Source organism: Anser cygnoides, chromosome 2, assembly GCF_040182565.1.
Source record: "Anser cygnoides isolate HZ-2024a breed goose chromosome 2, Taihu_goose_T2T_genome, whole genome shotgun sequence".
NCBI classification, from domain to species: Eukaryota; Metazoa; Chordata; class Aves; order Anseriformes; family Anatidae; genus Anser; species Anser cygnoides.
Window position 1 is genome coordinate 152,733,322 of NC_089874.1, and position 17,813 is coordinate 152,751,134.

General features: G+C 45.5%; 1 protein-coding gene across 1 annotated transcript; it reads right to left on the reverse strand.

The window, feature by feature from the left end:
- Positions 1-874: 874 nt before the first annotated feature.
- On the reverse strand, positions 875-7,655 carry LRATD2 (LRAT domain containing 2). The gene is made up of 2 exons (XM_048049696.2): positions 7,446-7,655; positions 875-7,018 (listed from the first exon to the last, which is right to left on the reverse strand). Exon 2 carries the CDS (start codon positions 7,011-7,013, stop codon positions 6,111-6,113), a length of 903 nt encoding a protein of 300 aa, XP_047905653.1. The 5' UTR covers positions 7,014-7,018; positions 7,446-7,655; the 3' UTR covers positions 875-6,110.
- Positions 7,656-17,813: the final 10,158 nt, after the last annotated feature.

The window sequence follows — 17,813 nt, forward strand, 5'->3', positions numbered from 1 at the left end:
GTCATACCTGTGAGAAGGCTGTAAAGGACAGCTGCAACCCCAGAAGAGCTAAATCTCCACTAGTGCTTTCAGCAGAGGTCTGCCTTGTTACGGCTAAATTTCCTCATGATGGTTTCACTCAAAGTATTCTTGCTTGAGCTGACTTGGTGCTTTTGCGTGAGATTCACACAGACTCTTCTGGCCAGGACCTCAGGGAAAAGTGCAGTTCATTTGTTGTATTATGTTTTTGTAGTCATGGATGAGCACATGGTAGAAAGCTTTGACAAATCAAGAGCCATTACCCCACAGATATAACGTCTTACTAAGATGAACAACCCTCATCACTCTCAGTAAGAAATCTGTGTTTGCCTGGTGTGACTAACTCACTAGTAGGTTGCACGTTGATCCCATCCCACCCCTGGAGTTTCCATGATATAAAACATCACACAAACAGAACAGTTTTACAGATCACCAAAAACTCCCCGTGAGTTCTGATGTTCTCTCATTTCTCCCTCTCACAGACACTACATCTGTTCCTTTAGCAGTTGCTGGCAGACAAGACAGGCCTGGGTGCCAACTAATACTATATGATCTTCTGCTGAATTCATTTTCCACTTTCAAAATTAAATTATGGGCCAGATCCTCATCAGATTTGATACAGATATTGCCTATTAAGCAGCTGATGGTCTGGCCTTGTACGGAGATTATTTTTTGTCTTTCTTTGGGCAACAACACAACTGAGGAGTTAGATTTTGATCTGACATGTGAAGCCAGTGAAAACATTGATTGTTTTGTGCCTGATGTATCCATCATGAGAGAAATCACTACAGTTTTCCAAACAAGATAGGGAAAAAACACAACATTAAAAAAAAAAAAAAGGAAAAGAAAGAGTGTAAAAGATACTATAAATCTTTTATTTCTTTTTAGTTACTATGCAATGCCCTTCATTTTGAAGGAAACGGTACAATCAATGATCTGTACTTCTTTCTCAGGAAAAGAAGAGATATTTGCACTAACAATTCAACATTTACAGACAAAAGACAGCTTACAGAAAACGCTCATGGAGAAAAAATCATATTTTGTGATTACACTGGCTATTGTGGATGAATTTTTACAATATCAGGAAATTTAGGTGTGTATTTAAAGAAAGTTTCTAATTCAATAATAATGCAAAAGAACCATCTAAACCACTGATGTTTGAAGCTACCCTGATTTCTTCTTATCCACAGTTACGAAAGAAAAAGAAAAGTATGATCTGGAAAATCTAAGCCCATTATACAATACACCTGGCCTTATCACTGCACATTAATTTATAAGAGTAGCCAAGCTAACACATAAATAACAGTGGGTTTCTTACAAATAGAAACTGCTGTTGAAAACGATGTACTTTCTACCTTTACTTAGTTGCTCATCTCTGATTTGTTGTATAAAATTAAAATTTGCTTTCAAAAAATATTTGTTCTTACATGGCTGTTAGAATTATGGTTGGCGTGGTTAATTGACAGAACAGCAGAGGTGGCAAATTACTCAACGACAAGCTTCACCCACCCTTTGGTGAGACCCAAAGGAAGAAAGAAGGAGAAAGAAAACCACTGTTATGTTCAAAATCTGAAATAGGTAATATGTGATTAATATACTTTAGTACTTGGAGTGGAATATCAAACTTAAAAGAACAAAATGTAACAAGCGTGCTTGGGGTTTCATTAATACAAAATAATTGAAATTTTACTTCCATAGTCTAGGGTCCTTAGTCTGAAGAACATACTTTTCCTAGTAAGAAAATATAGTTTTTGAAGTAGCTTTTGTTTTTAATTCCCCTGCCTACCTTGCAACTGTCTACTGCGTTGGCCAGCTGAGCTCTGGTGTTGTAATCAATACTTTGCATTCACATAGTATCAGGGAAACTTGAAATAGTCTTCAGTTTATATCTGTGTTCACTGCCATGGAAGGTGAATGTCTAAATTGTGTTTTTAAAATTACTCAATCAAGGGATAATTGTAGGTTTTACTATAAAGCCTTTTCCAAGACATTATTTGCATCAAACATACGAATACTCTGGGGAAATAAGACTGCTCATCTACATTTCCTAAGCTGGAGCTACGTTTACACATCTGGGGCTTACTCTTGCCAGCCTTAACATGTGCATAATGGTATTCACAGCAGTCATCCTGTCTGTAGCAGTACATATACCCAAATGGGTAAATTCATACAGATGCTTAAGTGTTTGCACAATCAAAGAGCTTTTAAAACAAATTATATTAACTTTAAGCATTAAAAACACAAGGGAAAGTTCAAGCATGACAAGACAAAGACACCAGAAAGGAATCTGCAGCACGATCATCAGCTTCGTGTATAACTGCTGTATAAAATGCATCTTTCACCCCTCACTGCATCAGTGCTGCTCCTAGATTTCCAGGGGGAGACTGAGGCCAAAGTTTGGGCTGGATTCCACAAGCTTTGTTTGGACAAGAGGCCCTTTGAGAAGCAACCTTTGGAGCACTACTTATTCTCCCCGGTGATTTGGCAATGCCAGGTCCTCTGTGCTTCCAGCAGAGACTTCAGATCAAAATTCCAGCCCCTTACTCAGAAAGAAATGTAAATATACACTTAACTTCAAGCATATGAATAGTTTTGCTGATTTTCAAGTGGCTCAATTTTGAACTTCGGTATAGGCTTATGGCTTTGCTGAACCAGAAGTTCTACAGAAGGATCACACGTGAATTTCTCTACCTTAAAGAACGAGCTGCAGAGAAGAGCACTTTTACCTATTCTTTTTCCCTCTTTTTTTTTTTTGATCTACAGAAAAGTACTGAAGTATACACATACACAAAAAAGTCTGTTTTCCCAAGAGATTTTTTTTCTTTAAAATCAAGCTCTAGAAATCGCAGTCTAGTCTGCAGACAGTAACTGAATAAAGCCAAATAAAAACAAGAAGATAAGCATTGTGATGCGCTTCTACAGCAATTCCAGTTCTCACATCCAGCTCATTATGGGTCCATGGCTTTAAAAACCAGACTGCTTAGAAATGTTTGCAGTGCTGTTTAGTAGCACCTATTAAGTAACACTGCCTAATCAACAGGTGGGGAAAAGAGACCCACCTGTTAAAGATTCAATGCCTGCATCTTTATCTGTTGGAATAAGAAATCCCTGTAAGGAGGTAGCCCACTTTCAGAGGATGTGAGGAAAAAAAATCCAGCTCCCTCCCCACCTCCCCAAGTTGTTTGCTTTGCCTTTAAAAAAAGGCAAGCAAACACTTTCCAGATAATAGAATTGCAGAAGGCAGAATAAATTCCTAACCATAACTTGAAGTTTAAAATGTTGCTGTTTGGAATATTTAAATGCTGAACACCTGAGTTGCAGGTGCTGGAGGAGTGGATAAGGTTTTAGAACACAGCTGACTGCAAGCCTTGCAGCTCTCCATCCTAACAAGGCTGTGCAAGCTCTGGGATTCTTTGCTAAGGCCCCTATGGGAATTTATCCCCAGAGGCATGACCGGTACAGGGAAGCACCAAGATCAGCACAAGACATGATTTCAGTTGGTCAAAGAAGCTTTGCTCTCCATTCTCAAGCAGATTTGGTCCTTTTTTTTTTTTTTTTTAATTATTAAACAAAGGAAAAAAAGGAAAGGAAACACCAGAAAAACAAAGCCAGACTGTGCAGGATATCTCAGAAGGAGAGAAATGGCTATGTGTCATAGTTCTGATGTTTCAGACACAAGGGAAAAATATTTTCACAACTAGTTTACTGTTTAGTACCCTGTAGATACATAATATTTGACATTTATAGCAGTTTCTATACTTTATGACCTAGAATATACTTTAGATCACTAATGAAAAATAAACCCATTCAGAGGACTGGAAAATAATGTGCATAACAACTTACTTTCAAATGCAAGGTTATGATGGATTTTTTTTTTTAAACTTTCAAAAATATTTGTAAGAAAATATTATTTTACATACATATATTACACAGTGAAATAAACTTTGTTATGTACAAGGTTCCAGTACGAAAGAAACAACAGCCAGACATTTACTTATGGTCTAGATAACCTCAGCTGTCTCATAGCAGTCAGTACAGACTCTCCTTCATTCTTTCAGACTAATACAGTGATCCTTTCAGCAGTTCAGTAGCTGTATAAAACCAATGTGCAGACATCCACATATTAACCCTATTGCAGGTAGATAGGGGCAGTTACTATGCTTTTAAAGCAAGGTTGCACACCTGCTTGATAGCCACACTAACATGGGTATAACTCAACTGTGTGTTGAAGAAAAAACCTCACTAGTGCAGACACCTGAGCTATAGCATTCTAAGGGAGCTTGCTGTTAAATTCTCCTTTGGATTTTGGCATTTCACAGCCCAAGATGAGAACAGAGTCATTAAGGAAAGAGAATATTGTGTATTTGCATAACCCTAAGAGTTGCTTTTTCCACCTGAAGCAAGGATGAAATGGCCTCTCGTTGCTTTTTTTCCTAGCTTGTGTGTCTTAGGTAGGAAGCACAACACCGATCTGTTTGGGCTACATTGTCAAAGTGGCTTCACAGAGTCCCAACTAATCAGAAGCCGGTATCTACTTATTTTTAAGTCAACAAACTTTGCTCCCAGGAGGGTGGAAAGGACATGGAGTACTTTGCTATTTGTGGTATAACTATAAACAACCACAGGGAAGACAGTAGTAACTACACTTCAAGTTTACATCGCACTTAATTGCTGTTATTTAAATGAACTCAAGCTTATCTTCAAGTTCACCTCTTTGCTATTGTGTTTTTAAGGGGAATGAATTTTGTGTTATAAGCTGCCTCCAAATCAGCGTTTGCTCACACCCTTCAGATCCCAGGACAAAGACCTGACAGTGCTGCCCATGCAGGAGGCCAGTTCAACAGCTGAAAACAAAGTTCAGGGGCCATTCAGGGCAGGCAGCATCACACTCCCCCGTCCCCTCCTCTTAACGAGGGACCTGCACAATGACTCTGGAGGCACATCCTCTCTTCCAATGCTATAGCTCAGCTGCATACCGTAAAAATTAGCAAAAAAAAAGAAAACAAAGTCCCTAATGAAGGGGAAATTGCTTTGTGGTAAGAAAGGGAAAGGAACACCCTAACCCCCCTGCCTGCAGTGACTTCCATCTTGTGCTCCCTCCCATCACAGCTGGGTTTGGTGCAGAACCTGTGACATCCAGGGGCACCCCGTCAAGAGGCCCCTCTCTTGGGACATGCTAGTGCATGCAAACAACCTGCTTCTACTGCCTGAGGTGTACCACAGATGTCATCGGGAGCTCTGCCATTTGCTTTTGGGGAAGCCAGGCAGCCAGTAACAAGCTCTGGCGTAGCTCAGTACCTGCCTCCAGGAGTCCCAGCACGCACCAATGCACAGCCTCCATAATAAGGGCTGCAAACTTCCTCCTTTCCCGGACCGGCCAGCAATAAACAAACCTCCTCTGTCCTCAACAGAAATCACATGCTGATAACTAGTGAGGAGCTTCCCTCGGACCACCTGCAAGTTCCTATTAATTAAGAAGGCACCAGGAACATCAAAGCCATTTCATTAGTCAGTGATTTCTCCCTTACACCTTCTGGGGGACTGGCTAGCAATCCATGAAGCCTTGCACCGAGCAAGCAAATAACATGTTGCAAGACCAACAGCAGCCAAAACCAGAGGAACAGGGGCAGAGAAGGGAAACAACATCCTCACACTTCTCAGCTGCCAACTAAACATGCACTCAGCTACATGGCCATGTCCTGGAAGTTGCTGGCTCCTTAATAGTAAGAAATACTTGCAACTTCTGCTGATAAGTAGATGTCAAAGGCATTTAGCATCCTGCAGGGTTACGCCTTCTGGCAGATGGGTGAGAAAAAGGCTAACACAAAGGAAGGGAAAGAGGTGGGAGTACAGAAGGGTAGGATTGCCCTGAGTTTTATCCTCTACAAGTAAGTCAGTGGTTTTACCATCGAGCACTGAAGGAGTTAAGCACTAAAGCACAGACACTTAATCAGCTTTCCCCCTTCCTTTCACATGTGATTGGAACGAAGCTGCACTGAAGCGGCCCAAAGGGCTTATAACAGCTCAATTTCGCAGCCTTCAGTTTTAATCCCCATCACCCAGCCTAAAGCAGCATGGTGGTGCTGAGGCTGCTACTCCACAGCAGTCCGAGCACCTGGATGGTGGTGATGGTCTTCATCTTCCTCTTCGTCTTCCTCCTCCGCGGCCTGCAGGTGGCTGGAGAGCTCCTGGATCACAGCAGCCCTGCCAATCTGGTCGTTTCTCCTCTTCTCCATAATCAGATCCTCCAGGCTCTGAAACTCCAGTGTGTGGCTGCGCTTGTCGCCCAGGCGGATCTGCAAGCGGTAGGGCTGCTTGCCTATGCGCAGCTCCCCGCCGATTTTAAACTCCCTCTTGCCGTAGCGGCACCAGGCAGCGAAACACTCAGAGTTTCTCCAGCTCAGGTCCCGGTCCTTGCAGCCCACCTGCTCCAGGGCGTTGCGCACCACCGCGGCCGGGCTGAGGGGCTTGTAGCGGTACAGCTGGTTGGCGATGCGGCCCCGTCTGCCCTGGCTGGCATCGGTGAGGAAGCTGTTCACCACCTCCAGCCTGTGCAGGTGCACGACTTGGAAATCCCCAACGTAGACCACCCAGTGCGGGTACTGGGCCTGGCACACAAACTCCACCAGGTCGCCCGGCTTGCATCTGTTCAGCAGGTTCTCCGGTGTGTAGGTGCTCAGGTGTCCCCGGCCTCCTTCATCACCCTCCTCCGGCAGGATGTCCTCCCCAGAAAAGCTCTTCTGGTAGATACACTCATCCCGATAATAGACCGAGCACTCCACCTCGTGCAGCTGGGGATCGTAGGGCTGCAGGGCTGGGTGCTCCCCCCCCAGGTCGTGCCCTGACTCCTGCTGCTGCTCCAGCTCATCATCGTCATTCGAAAAGATGTACGAGACCCCGATCCTGGGCCCTTCGTCCCTGTCCACACCCGCTGGGTCAGCCGTGGGAACTTCCTTGTAGTTCAGGTGGGTCAGCTTCTCCACCTGGTTCCCCATGCCCACTGCAACGACAGACACACAGCGGGGCCGTGAAGGGGGCTGAGCATCCGGAGGGTCAGCGGGGGGGTATTAGGGCACGTCCCCCACCCACCACCACCTCTCCCCATTGCAGTACAGCCCCTGCAAGACCCCTCGGGGAGGGGGATGAAGGCGCTGGCCGCGGTTTCCCCTCACCTGCCCGGGCAGGAGAGGAGGCAGCACCGCCACCTGTTAGCCGGCGGCGAGGAAGAGGAAGGCGCCGGGGGAGCGGGCAGGCACCGAGCCACCTGTTAGGGCGGGGGGAGGAAGAAGGCTGCAAACACCGGGCTGCGGGCACAACGGGGGGAGGAAAACACAAGTCCGGGATGGGGACGGCGGAGTTCACCCCCCAGGTTTCAGCCCCCCCCCAGCCCTCCAGCCTCCCTTCCCGCCGGGAGCCTCCAAACTTACCCTCCGGGGAAGGCTGCGCGGCGCCGGCAGCGGCTCTAGGGCGAGCTGGGGGTGGGCGCGGAGCTCGGCAGGATCATGGCCCCCCTCCGGGACCCCTCCCGGACCACCCACCCACCCCCCCCCCAGCAGCAGCAGCAGCGCCCCAGCGCCGCGCTGCCGGCACCCGGGGCTGTGCAACAAGCGCCGGAGAGGCACGGCTAAAGGCAGGGAGGCTGGCTCCGGCTGCGGACTCAGCCCCCAGCATTTAAAGAGGCAGCTCTTTTTTTTTTTTTTTATTTCCCTCTCCCCTCCCCCCTCCTTTTTATCCTCCTCCCCGCACCTTTTTTTTTTTCTTCCTTTTTTTTTCTTCCTTTTTTTTTTCCTTTTTTTTTTTCTTTCTTTTTTTTTTTTTTTTTTTTTTCCTTTTCCTCTCTCCTACATGCCGAGCGCTTCGCTCCCCGCCGAGGCTGATGCGCGAGCGGAGGCTGCTGTTGGGCTGCGGGTGCGTGTGCAACACGCTCGCCCCCAAACTCACGCGCACACCCGGCCCCTTTAAGGGAGCGGTGCCACGAAGCGACCCAACCTTCCAGTTTGCAAGGGGGGGGGAGCCAAACTGGGAGACGGACTGGGAGCCGGAGTTTGCTCGGGACGGCGCTGGGGGGGAGGTGGAAAACCCCAAAAAGCGGCGCCGTGGGAATGGGCACGCTGCGCCCCCGGGGGATGCGCCGGGAGGTGCCTCCTTGGGGCAGGAACGGGGAAGTTGGAAAGGGAACAAAATCAAAGAGCCCAGCTCTCCCGGGCCGACTTAGCGCCTTAGATTCATTCCTCCATGAGCGGAGCGTGTAATTAATTTTATTAATTTCTTTTCTTCCCGACTCCAAGAGATCGCTCGCTCTTTCAATATAGGAGATTATGTTTCTTTCCCCCTGGAAAGGCATTATCGGAACCGGTGGGAATATTTTTTCTTTCTGTGTTTCGGAGAACACAAAACAATATTCTGCTTTTTCATTAATACCTAGTTAGTCTACTAGGTGGGTATTCTTACTATTTTAACATGCATTGGTAAATCCATGCTATTAAAACAGGCTACGGAGATAATTTATGGGAGCAGGAGTAATGTCTTTAATTTTGTCTCATTTATTCCCTTTGTCTATTGTCTTGTAATTTATAAACCCAACTGCACACCGCTGTTTTGAGGGTTCACTAAACAGCAGCAAATCAGGGAACAAATACGGTGCTGCTGATGTGCTGGGCACTGCCCACAGACCCGAAGAGTGCCGTTTCCATCAGATTATGATAACAGATTCTGCAAATATAGAAGCCCCTTTGGGGCTGGGGGTATGCTCGTGGTGCTCAGCCTGGGACGGTGAGGCAGGGATGCAGCCTCAATGCTGCTTCAGGTGACAGGCAGATGAATGGGGACCTTTTTGCACGTCAAGGGTGTGCCTTTGAAGTGAATCTCCCAAACGCCCCCCGCAAACACACTTTGTTTTTCATGTCTGAGTGGTTTCAAACAACACATACATGTTCCTCTCGCCTTCAGCTAAGCTAGATGTGCTCCCACACAGGATTGGACTGAGGTTGGTTGAGTAAACCTCCAAAATGTGTTTAATGTAGATGTCATTTTTCAGCATTGCCTGTTTCACTCTACAGTTCCTCTCCTCCTGCGCTGCACTGTTTGCTGATGTAGATATAGCTGCTCTTGGACAAAAGAGGGCCCTGCTATGTAAGAGCTTTGCAAAACTGCTTCAGTACTTAAGGATGTGTAAAGATGAGAGTCTCCAAAAAAGGAAGAGGCGGACTGGGCGTAGATGTGACTTTTTTGTGTTCTCTTATTGGTACTGAAACCTGTGTCTCAGCACCGTGCCTTGCTGTCTTTGGGGCAGTTTTATTTCACAACTAAAACAGTCTGACAGCCCTGCGTCGAAGGCAACGTTTCCTTTTCAGTCTGCTGCGATGTGGGGAAAGTTGTGCCTGTGCAGGGGCACAAGCTCAGCACTGCCCAGAGGAGCCACTCGTGTGTGCGTGCACATCCACACATATTTGCAGCTCTCGATCTTTTTCTTCCTGTCTGCTTCAACTCACCCCAGTGCTTAATTTTCTGCACCTTGTCGGCTGCTTTGATCTCTTTGATCTCTTTGAGTTTCATTTCAATGACTGCTCCTCAGAATCCACATTCTCTGATCAATCTCCTGCTTTCTAGGATCAGAAATCTTGGGCGAGTATTTTTGTGTCAGAGCCCATACATAATTGCATACTGTACCCTGCAGATAAGGCATTGGATGGGAAATCCACAAAGGACTTTTAGTGGCTATATATCACCTGGGCTGGAGCCTAAAATTATGATGCTTCTGTGTGCTTAACTCCTAAGCCTTGAAGCAGCTAACCTACATGGGCACGAGGGGTGGGGGCTGGTGGCAGGGATGTGCTACCTTGATGAATATGCTTTTAAAGGGAGCACTGACCTCTTGCATGGTTTTTGAAAAAAAAAAAAAAAAGGACTTTGGTGCTTATCTCCTAAAGATAATCCAGTCTGTGGGTCTTGAGTGGAGGGAGGAACCGTTGCGCAGTGCAGAGCTGGAAGCCCAAACTGCAGGCAGGACAGAGTTGAAGACAAACCTCTGACCTTGCTATCAGAGGTTTCTCAATTAGGTGACTCTTTGCTCAGCAAGCTGGTATTTGTAAACCGATTTTGAGATATTCAGCTCTGTGCATGTCACAGAGGGAACCAAGTGCTGTAGACACTGGGTACAGCTCTGCTTGAACACCTACAGAAGTCAACTGGGATGTCCATGCTTAAATAATGTAACTCCCTGCGGTCACTCCCAGGTCCCCATCACTTGCTCATCCGGATTGCATAAGTGTTTGTTCCTTGTAGATTCTCTTTTGGGGTGAATCAGTCCCCTCCCAGACAAACCCCAGGTGTGGTTTTGGAGCTGGTTCATTTCAGGGAACTGCCCCATCTGAGTCCCTGCAGAGTGCAAGGAAGCAGGGGTGAATCTGCATGAGGTCTGGCTCCCTCTGCTCCGCACAGCCCTCCAACACTTTCCCAGCTGAGTTTGCACATCCATATGCTCTCAAGCTATTGCTGAGTGCAGCAACACATATCTCCCATTTCACGTCGTAAAAATACCATTCTAGTGGGTTGCAACATGGCTTGTAGGATATTTTAGATGCTTCAGATTTTGATTCCCTATAACACACACTCTAAATAGTAGTCTCCCTTTTAGGGCCGAAAAAAATGCCACAGTGCAGGGCTATCTGGAAATTCAAAGCTGCTTTGCTATATAGTCCAATGATGTGTACAGCCCACAGAGGCTTGTACCTCTTGGCTTGGAGACTGTGGATCACCTATGGAGCAGGTACATTTAGCAGTCTCTATGACTATGCAGCTGATGTGATCCAGGGACCTCTGTAGTGCTATCTCTGATTGCTTTAAGCTTCAGTTCTGTAGTTTTAAGAATTTGGTGTCTAAGTTGTGTTGTTGTTCCAGTGCTATCTTATGTATAATCTTACACACACCTTACATCCAGAGCTTTAAAAGGTGATGTTGATTTGAAATCACAATTCTGCCTTACTTGGATGTGAAATACTGTGTTGTCATTGTTATAATTATTCAAAGATATCCACTATGAGAAGAAATAAGTCATATTGTTGTATGTTTATGTTTTCTTCTTGTTGACCAGCACTTCTGAGTGAGACAAGGCTTAGTACCTCATTCTGTAAGCATGCTGCATTTTGCAGGTATTCACCCGGTTGACAGCTATGACACCCTTGAGTTATTTAATTGTTTCCGTTTCTTTTTTTTTTTCAGTAGGGTTTTACAAGAACTGAGATAAATTGTGCTCCATTTATCATGTACGCACTGTACTGCCACATAGCCCTAGCAAACTAGAGTGCTTACACACTACAGTGGAATTAGGGGCACTGAGAAAATAAATAGCATCCTAGTGAAGTCCATGGAGGTTCTTTCCCTGAGTTTTTTAGAATTCCATCATGCCCCTAATTGAGGGAGGTGTGTGACCTGAGGGCTGCTTGGTAGATGATGTTCCTCCATGAAAACTGGAGCCCAGTCCACCACGGAGGTTTAGATTCAGAATCGTAACGTCTGGTTTGTCACCTCTTTGCCTTCTGCTGGAAGTCTCTTCCCTGAATAAGGCACCAAGTTCTTGTAAAGCTGGGAAATGCCACTTAAAATGAGATTCATCAAAGCCAGCACGCCTGAGCTACCTGTCGGGGAACAGAAGAGAAAGTTAGCATCCTGACAGCTGTTGCAAAACGGTGCTTCCTTTCACTCATGTTACAGTCTCCCAAGGTTAAGTGCTTTAATGAGGTTGGCTATTCCTCACAACGGTGCCACATCAGTTAATAAAATGTATTAATATTTCAGATTGCTTCCTTGGGGTATGAAAGACCAAGGCTGAAGCCTCTCATCTCACTGAAGGAACTTGAACCGATATCTCCCAGGAGAGTACTGAAAGCCACCAGACTGTACGCTATTTTTGAGCAAGTTGTGCTCTCTCTGTCCCACCGAAGCTGTTCGGCTTTGTATGGGTTCATTAAATATCCATTCAGTCAGTCGGAAAAAAAGAAAAGAATGACAACAGCTCTTAGATCAGATGCAGGAAGCAGATGAGATTGCTTTGAGGTCCCCTCTAATAAATATTCAGATGTCTCAACAATCATGGAATGTCTTCATCAGGAGTCATTCAGACAGACCCACCAGAAGGATCGGAAAGTTTTGCTTTTAGGTCACACTCAATGGAGAGTTTTGTTCGTGTCTTCAACGGGAAGAGATTGAGCCTCTGGGTCTCACATATTCTGCATGACTGGTGTAACCCAGATGCTATAAGATATCAGCTCCCCTTTGTTCTGTTGTGTTGGAACCCCACTGGTACGTCCATTGGATCAGACCTCATGACTGATCTGGGCAGGGGCACAAGTTTGTGATTTGTTTTGGGGCTTATGTGTGAAACAAGAATTGAGCTGTTCCTACTGTCACTAATCACTACCTCTGCATTTGTCCCCATGAGAAAAATTTGGAATTTAGGTAATCATAAAGTTTATGTACCTCAAAAAGTTGTCAAATATCATGAGAATCTTGGTATTTCTAAAATTTGAGATTCGTGTTATTATTTAACATACCATGAGGCATATAATGAGTATCTGGTGTCAGGAAGGTGACTACCTGAATTGAGACTTTAATGTTTTGTCTCCATTTAGCCTATAAACTTCTGGTGACATCAACAAGAGCTTAGCATTTATGTGCTTCCAAACATAGGATCTTTGCTGCCCAGAATAGCATAGCATGGGCCACCATGTATCCAAGACCTGAAAGTGAGGGGAGCTGCAGGTCAGAAAGAGATCCACGTCTTGCAAAATGAGAGTGGAAACTTTAATTGCCATGTTTATCACATCAGCAAACTCTGATTTTCCTAAAACTCTCTCTGGAAGCTTATGGCTCTGTTAACTCCTTTCAACACTGTAATTTGTGACTAAATGTGATCGGTGGCAAAATGAATTGCTGAGATTGCCAAAGCCACAGAGTTTTTGACTGAGGCATCCAAGCTGTATCTTGGAAGTTCTTCCAGTGTGAGATTTTAATTGGTGCATTCCAGCAAATAAAAACGAAGTAATTCATATGTCAGTGGAGGCCTATATTCGTAGGAATCACTATCAAACTGACTTAAGCAGCAGGCATAGCTTAATTAAAATGCAGTCAGTTTTTTGTTTTGTTTTGTTTTCCAAAAAACAGCAACTATGTATCTAACATATCCTAACAAGGAAGGAGGTGCAGCACATGCATCTTGCTGGCGTGAGAGCTACTCATCCCCTGTGTTTCTGATCTCCCTTTCGTGCTGAGCTTCTCCCCCAGTTGCGGTTCCTTTAATGTGTCTTTTAGCACGTCACAGGACTGCTGGCTGCCTTGGTAGCACGGAGCATCCTTTCCTCTGCAGCCAGGAAAAGGTGGGGCTGTTGCGTGTGGCGGAGAAACCTATCATGATTAGTAATATGTAAGCAGAAGCCACTGAAGTGAACACACCAGTCCTTCAGGCAACCCTAGGGTATGTCTGTGCACTCATGCCTGCATTTTAAATGGGGAGGAAGAAAGGAACCAACAAGCAAAGGGGCTCCTTGTGTGGCTTTGGTGGTGTCAGTGCCAGAACGCGAGGCTGGTGGTGTCAGAGCATGTGGCCATCCACAAGGTGGGGATCTGGGGGGTCTGCTCTCTTTATTTTGTCTTTGGCTGACTGCTGATTTGAGCCAGTAGTGCTGGCCATGGCAGCTCCTCACAACCTCTTTGGCAGGCCTGTGGCAGGGTAGAGGAGGAGCAGGAGTCGGCCAAGTAACCCACTTTGTCATTCACTTGTTAGACTGGGAAACAGTTTAAAATTTATCTTCCCCAGCCAATAAAAAGCAACAGAGATATACAATCTCAGAACAGCTGTGAAGGTGATGTATAGGGCTCTTTGCTGGACTTGCTTCAAGTCCAGCAGGGCAGGATTCAACCCCTTGCTGGTCTGCAGGGCAGTTTGTACATAGCCACTTGTGCTGGGAAGGCCTTGGGCTAACAGGGTTAGTGGTGTGTGGGTGGAAAAAGAGCAGCCTTGCCCTCCGCGTGAGGCTCGCAAGAGCCTCGTATCAGATTTCTTGTCTCCCACAGCCCTCTCCGCTGATGGATGCGTAGAGCCGAGGGCACCTGCGTGTCCCCCGGGTGTGTTAGGAGTATGCCTACGGGACAGGGACCTGCTGGATGAGGTGAGGAGGGCACAGCCAGCTGAAGGATCTGCTCTGGTGTTTTAGCCTTGAGGCAGGGCTTGGAGGAGCTCGAAGGCTGGAGGCATCAGAGGCAGATTTGCATGTGCCCCGGGGCAGCCTCTGAGGCACCGGAGAAGTTGGGTGACAACGGCGTGACACCCTTGAGAGAGCTTTAGCAATGAATTGAGACTTCTAAAGAAATGAAGTGGGTGGATCTATGCTTTCAAGCCTCTGTTCTCCGTTTGTGAATAGAAGCCACTCCTATCTTTTGCACTGAAGTGCTGCAAAGATGAATAAGCATTAAGGCGCTCTTATTCCAGGCTAATAAGGCCCACGGGGGCAGAGAAGCAAACTGGTAGGTAGGTGCCAAGCCTCTCCAGGCACTGGGAGTGTCACAGCTTGAATCAGACTGCTGATGGCCACCGTGCTCGGGGAGGTCCTTGCCTCCTCGCCCAGGCCTGCCTCTCAGAGCGATGTGCAGCAAGCCCATCCTGCAGCATCATGCATGGCAAAAGCCTTTAGCTGAGGTGATTTTCTGTTGGCTGCAAGCATCCCTCAGCTGCAACTCAGCAATGACGCTGCTGAGGCCTCAGAGGCTGCAGGGGACCCACCGAGCCTGGGCAGGCTGGAGCTGCTCCAGTGAATTTGTTCATTACTGCCTGCAACAAGAACCATTTTATACCTTGGTGAAGTGCGAGGCTGGAGACAACCTGCTCGGCTCTGTAAACAAAGAGCAAGCACGTGGCTGCTGTGTTAAACGATTTCTGCCCCTTTGCAGAGGTCACATGAGCACGAGGAAATGCCACTGTGCTTCTTGTTTAAGGAAGCATCGATATTACCCTCGTCTTCCACTCAGCCCTTTCAGTTTGTGCTTGTGGGAGGAGAACAAGGAGCAGATGGTAATTCCTTCAATCCTGTGAACTAGTGAGATGAGAATCATATTCCTAGTAGAATCTACTGTCAAGGAAACTTCTGGCCTGCTGGATGGCTCTGCTGGTTTGGATTTATAAAGTGCTCTCTGGATAATGATGAGTGTGCTCATAACAATGACTTTAATACCTGTTAGAACTGACAGCTGTATGTGTTCGCCTTTCTGGAGACAGATGTTCTCCTGCCTGGTTATGTGAGTCAATTCCAACTGGGGAAAGAGGACAGTGAGCGATGCGCTGTTCACTGCTATTTCATTCCCTTTTATTTTCCTTTTTTCCTCTCTCTTTCCTTCCTTGGGCTGTCTCCTGGGCAGGAGTCTGACACGACCGCATCAGCTGCTGCAGGGGAGCCCCTCGGCCATTCCAGTTTATCCTCCTGTGCGGGCTGTCAGAGCACGGGAGCAGCACTCAGAGCAGTTTGATGATTCTTTTTCCTCCTCACATAGGACACCAGCTGCAGCCTAGGCTTGAAGCTCATGCGTACAGGCAGCACTTAATTTCAAACAGGCCCTGTATATGCTAAAGTTGTCAGCTCCTCACCAAATCCTATTTCTCGGCTCTTTCTGTGCAGCGTGGTTTTCTGTTGCTCTGATTTAAGTGTTTTGTGGTTCCACATGAAGGAGATAACAGCATGAGCAAAGCTGTGGTTGAAGATAAATCATCTGTAGGGGAAAATGTGAACGCTCTGTTTTTTTTTGGAAAGCAGCAAGGCCACCATGCCAAGGGACCAAAACACTTACTATAGTTAAGTCTCTGCAACAATCAGCTTAAATCTAAACTGCATCAAATTCAAAATGATTTCCATGCAAAACCGTTTTGTAGTGCAGCTTTTGTATTAAAAGGAGCAATATAAAGACACCCCTCCAAGGAAGCTGCAGATTCTCATTTTTTTCACCTGAAATGCCCTTCAGTTTATGTTATGAGCTAAATCAAATTCCTGGTTAAGTTGCGGAAAAAATTCCAACTGACTTTAAGAGCAGATGAACCAAATTGTACGTATCTTGCTCTCTGGGGATGCACTGATTCAATAGTTTAATTCTACTAGGTATTATCCCTTTCCAGCTTCTGCAGTCTACTGATCATAAGAGTATCTAATCAGTGTTATTTTGCTGGTATAGAGTAGAAGATCAGGGAAAACATTTTCCACAGTCTGTGCCATTTCTTTGTTCAAAGGTCTAACAATAAAATCCAGGTGAAGGTAATGTCTTCAAGATAAGACGTCATTAACGCTAGCTTGGTCACAACAGGAAAAAATGAGAAATGAGTCTGAAAAAAGACCGAGAAAACATCTGAGAAAAGTGTGTCCATGACTGTGTCACATAGAACAGTGGTGTTTATTAATTAAATTTAACACTCCTTTTTTGTTGTCTTTGTTTTACATTTCATTCTTATCCATGAGGAATTCTAAGAGTTCATGGCCTTTAGAATCTCAGTCGCACCTCCTTTTATAAGCATACATAGGAGGGAAACATTACCAGTCAATGTTTCCAGAGCAGACTAAATGAAGCCATATAATAGCCATATTTCAAGCATGCCCTTTCAGCAAAAGAGGCCACCTGCTTCCTGGGCTATATTAATATGAGTGTAGCCAGCAGGTCCTGGGAGGTGATCCTTCCCTTCTTTTCAGTACTTGTGTGATTGAATCTGTAGTGCTGCTTCAGTTTGGGGCTTCCCAGTACAAGAAAGATGACGACAGAGGCAGCAGACACAAGCTGGAATCTGGAAAATTCTGATTTAATATAAAGAAATGTTATTTACTTTCTTTTTTATGTATTTTCTGTATTTTCTTTATTTGTTTACCAAAAGGGTGGTCAAATACTGGAATAGGTTGCCCAGAGAAGCTGTGTAATCTCCACCTTTGCAAAGGTTGAAGTCCTGACTGGACGCATCCCTGAGCAATCTGATCTAAGTGGATCTGCCTTGAGCAGGGGGTTGAGCAAGATGAACTCTGAAGGTCCTTTCCAGCCCAAATTATGGTTCTGTGATTCTCAGGACACGGGAGATCTTTCTGTTAATAATGCGAGCTAGTCAATCCAATTTACAGCTTCCTTTTACTCCCCCTGGAGTCTGATTCAGTAAGAACTAGATAAAATCTGCTGTTCAGTTTGAAACTCCATGAAGAGGTAAAACACCTTGATGCTCTTCTTCCCTAAATGCTTAAGTTCTGACCTTCCTGGACTTCAAAGGAAGAAATGCTTTACTAATTGTAAATTTCTCTGTTTGGGGATGCCTGAGAAAATAAGTTGTCTTACCCTTGCAGATATACTGGGTCATCTGAATAGATGACACATTACAAAAATGCTTCCCCACTTCTCCCTCAGCTCTATGTACTTTGTAAGACTGTGTGTGCACTGTCCGTGGTGAACACCACCCTCTTAGTTACTTTGCAGTGGTACCCAGGAAGCCTTGTCCTTGCCCTGTGACAGCAGCAACACTTGAGCAGTGACGCACTTCCCCTGGGAAAGTGCTTCATGAATTCTCATGAGGAAGGTTCATCCCCATTAGAAATTCAGATGTATTAGTAATGATGGTCCAAAGTCTGAAAGCCAAGCCAATATATGGAATTGAAATGACTGAAGTGTCAGGTCTTATGGAGGATGTGCATTATAAATCCCAAATAAATTCATAGCTTAAGGCCAGAGGTTGCTCCCATTCTTTACTGATCTAAGCCGAATCATAAGATGAAGGTGCTAGCCATATA

Coding starts and splice junctions, on each gene's coding strand:
- LRATD2 (XM_048049696.2), bottom strand. CDS start 7,013: ATGGGGAACCAGGTGGAGAAGCTGACCCACCTGAACTACAAGGAAGTT.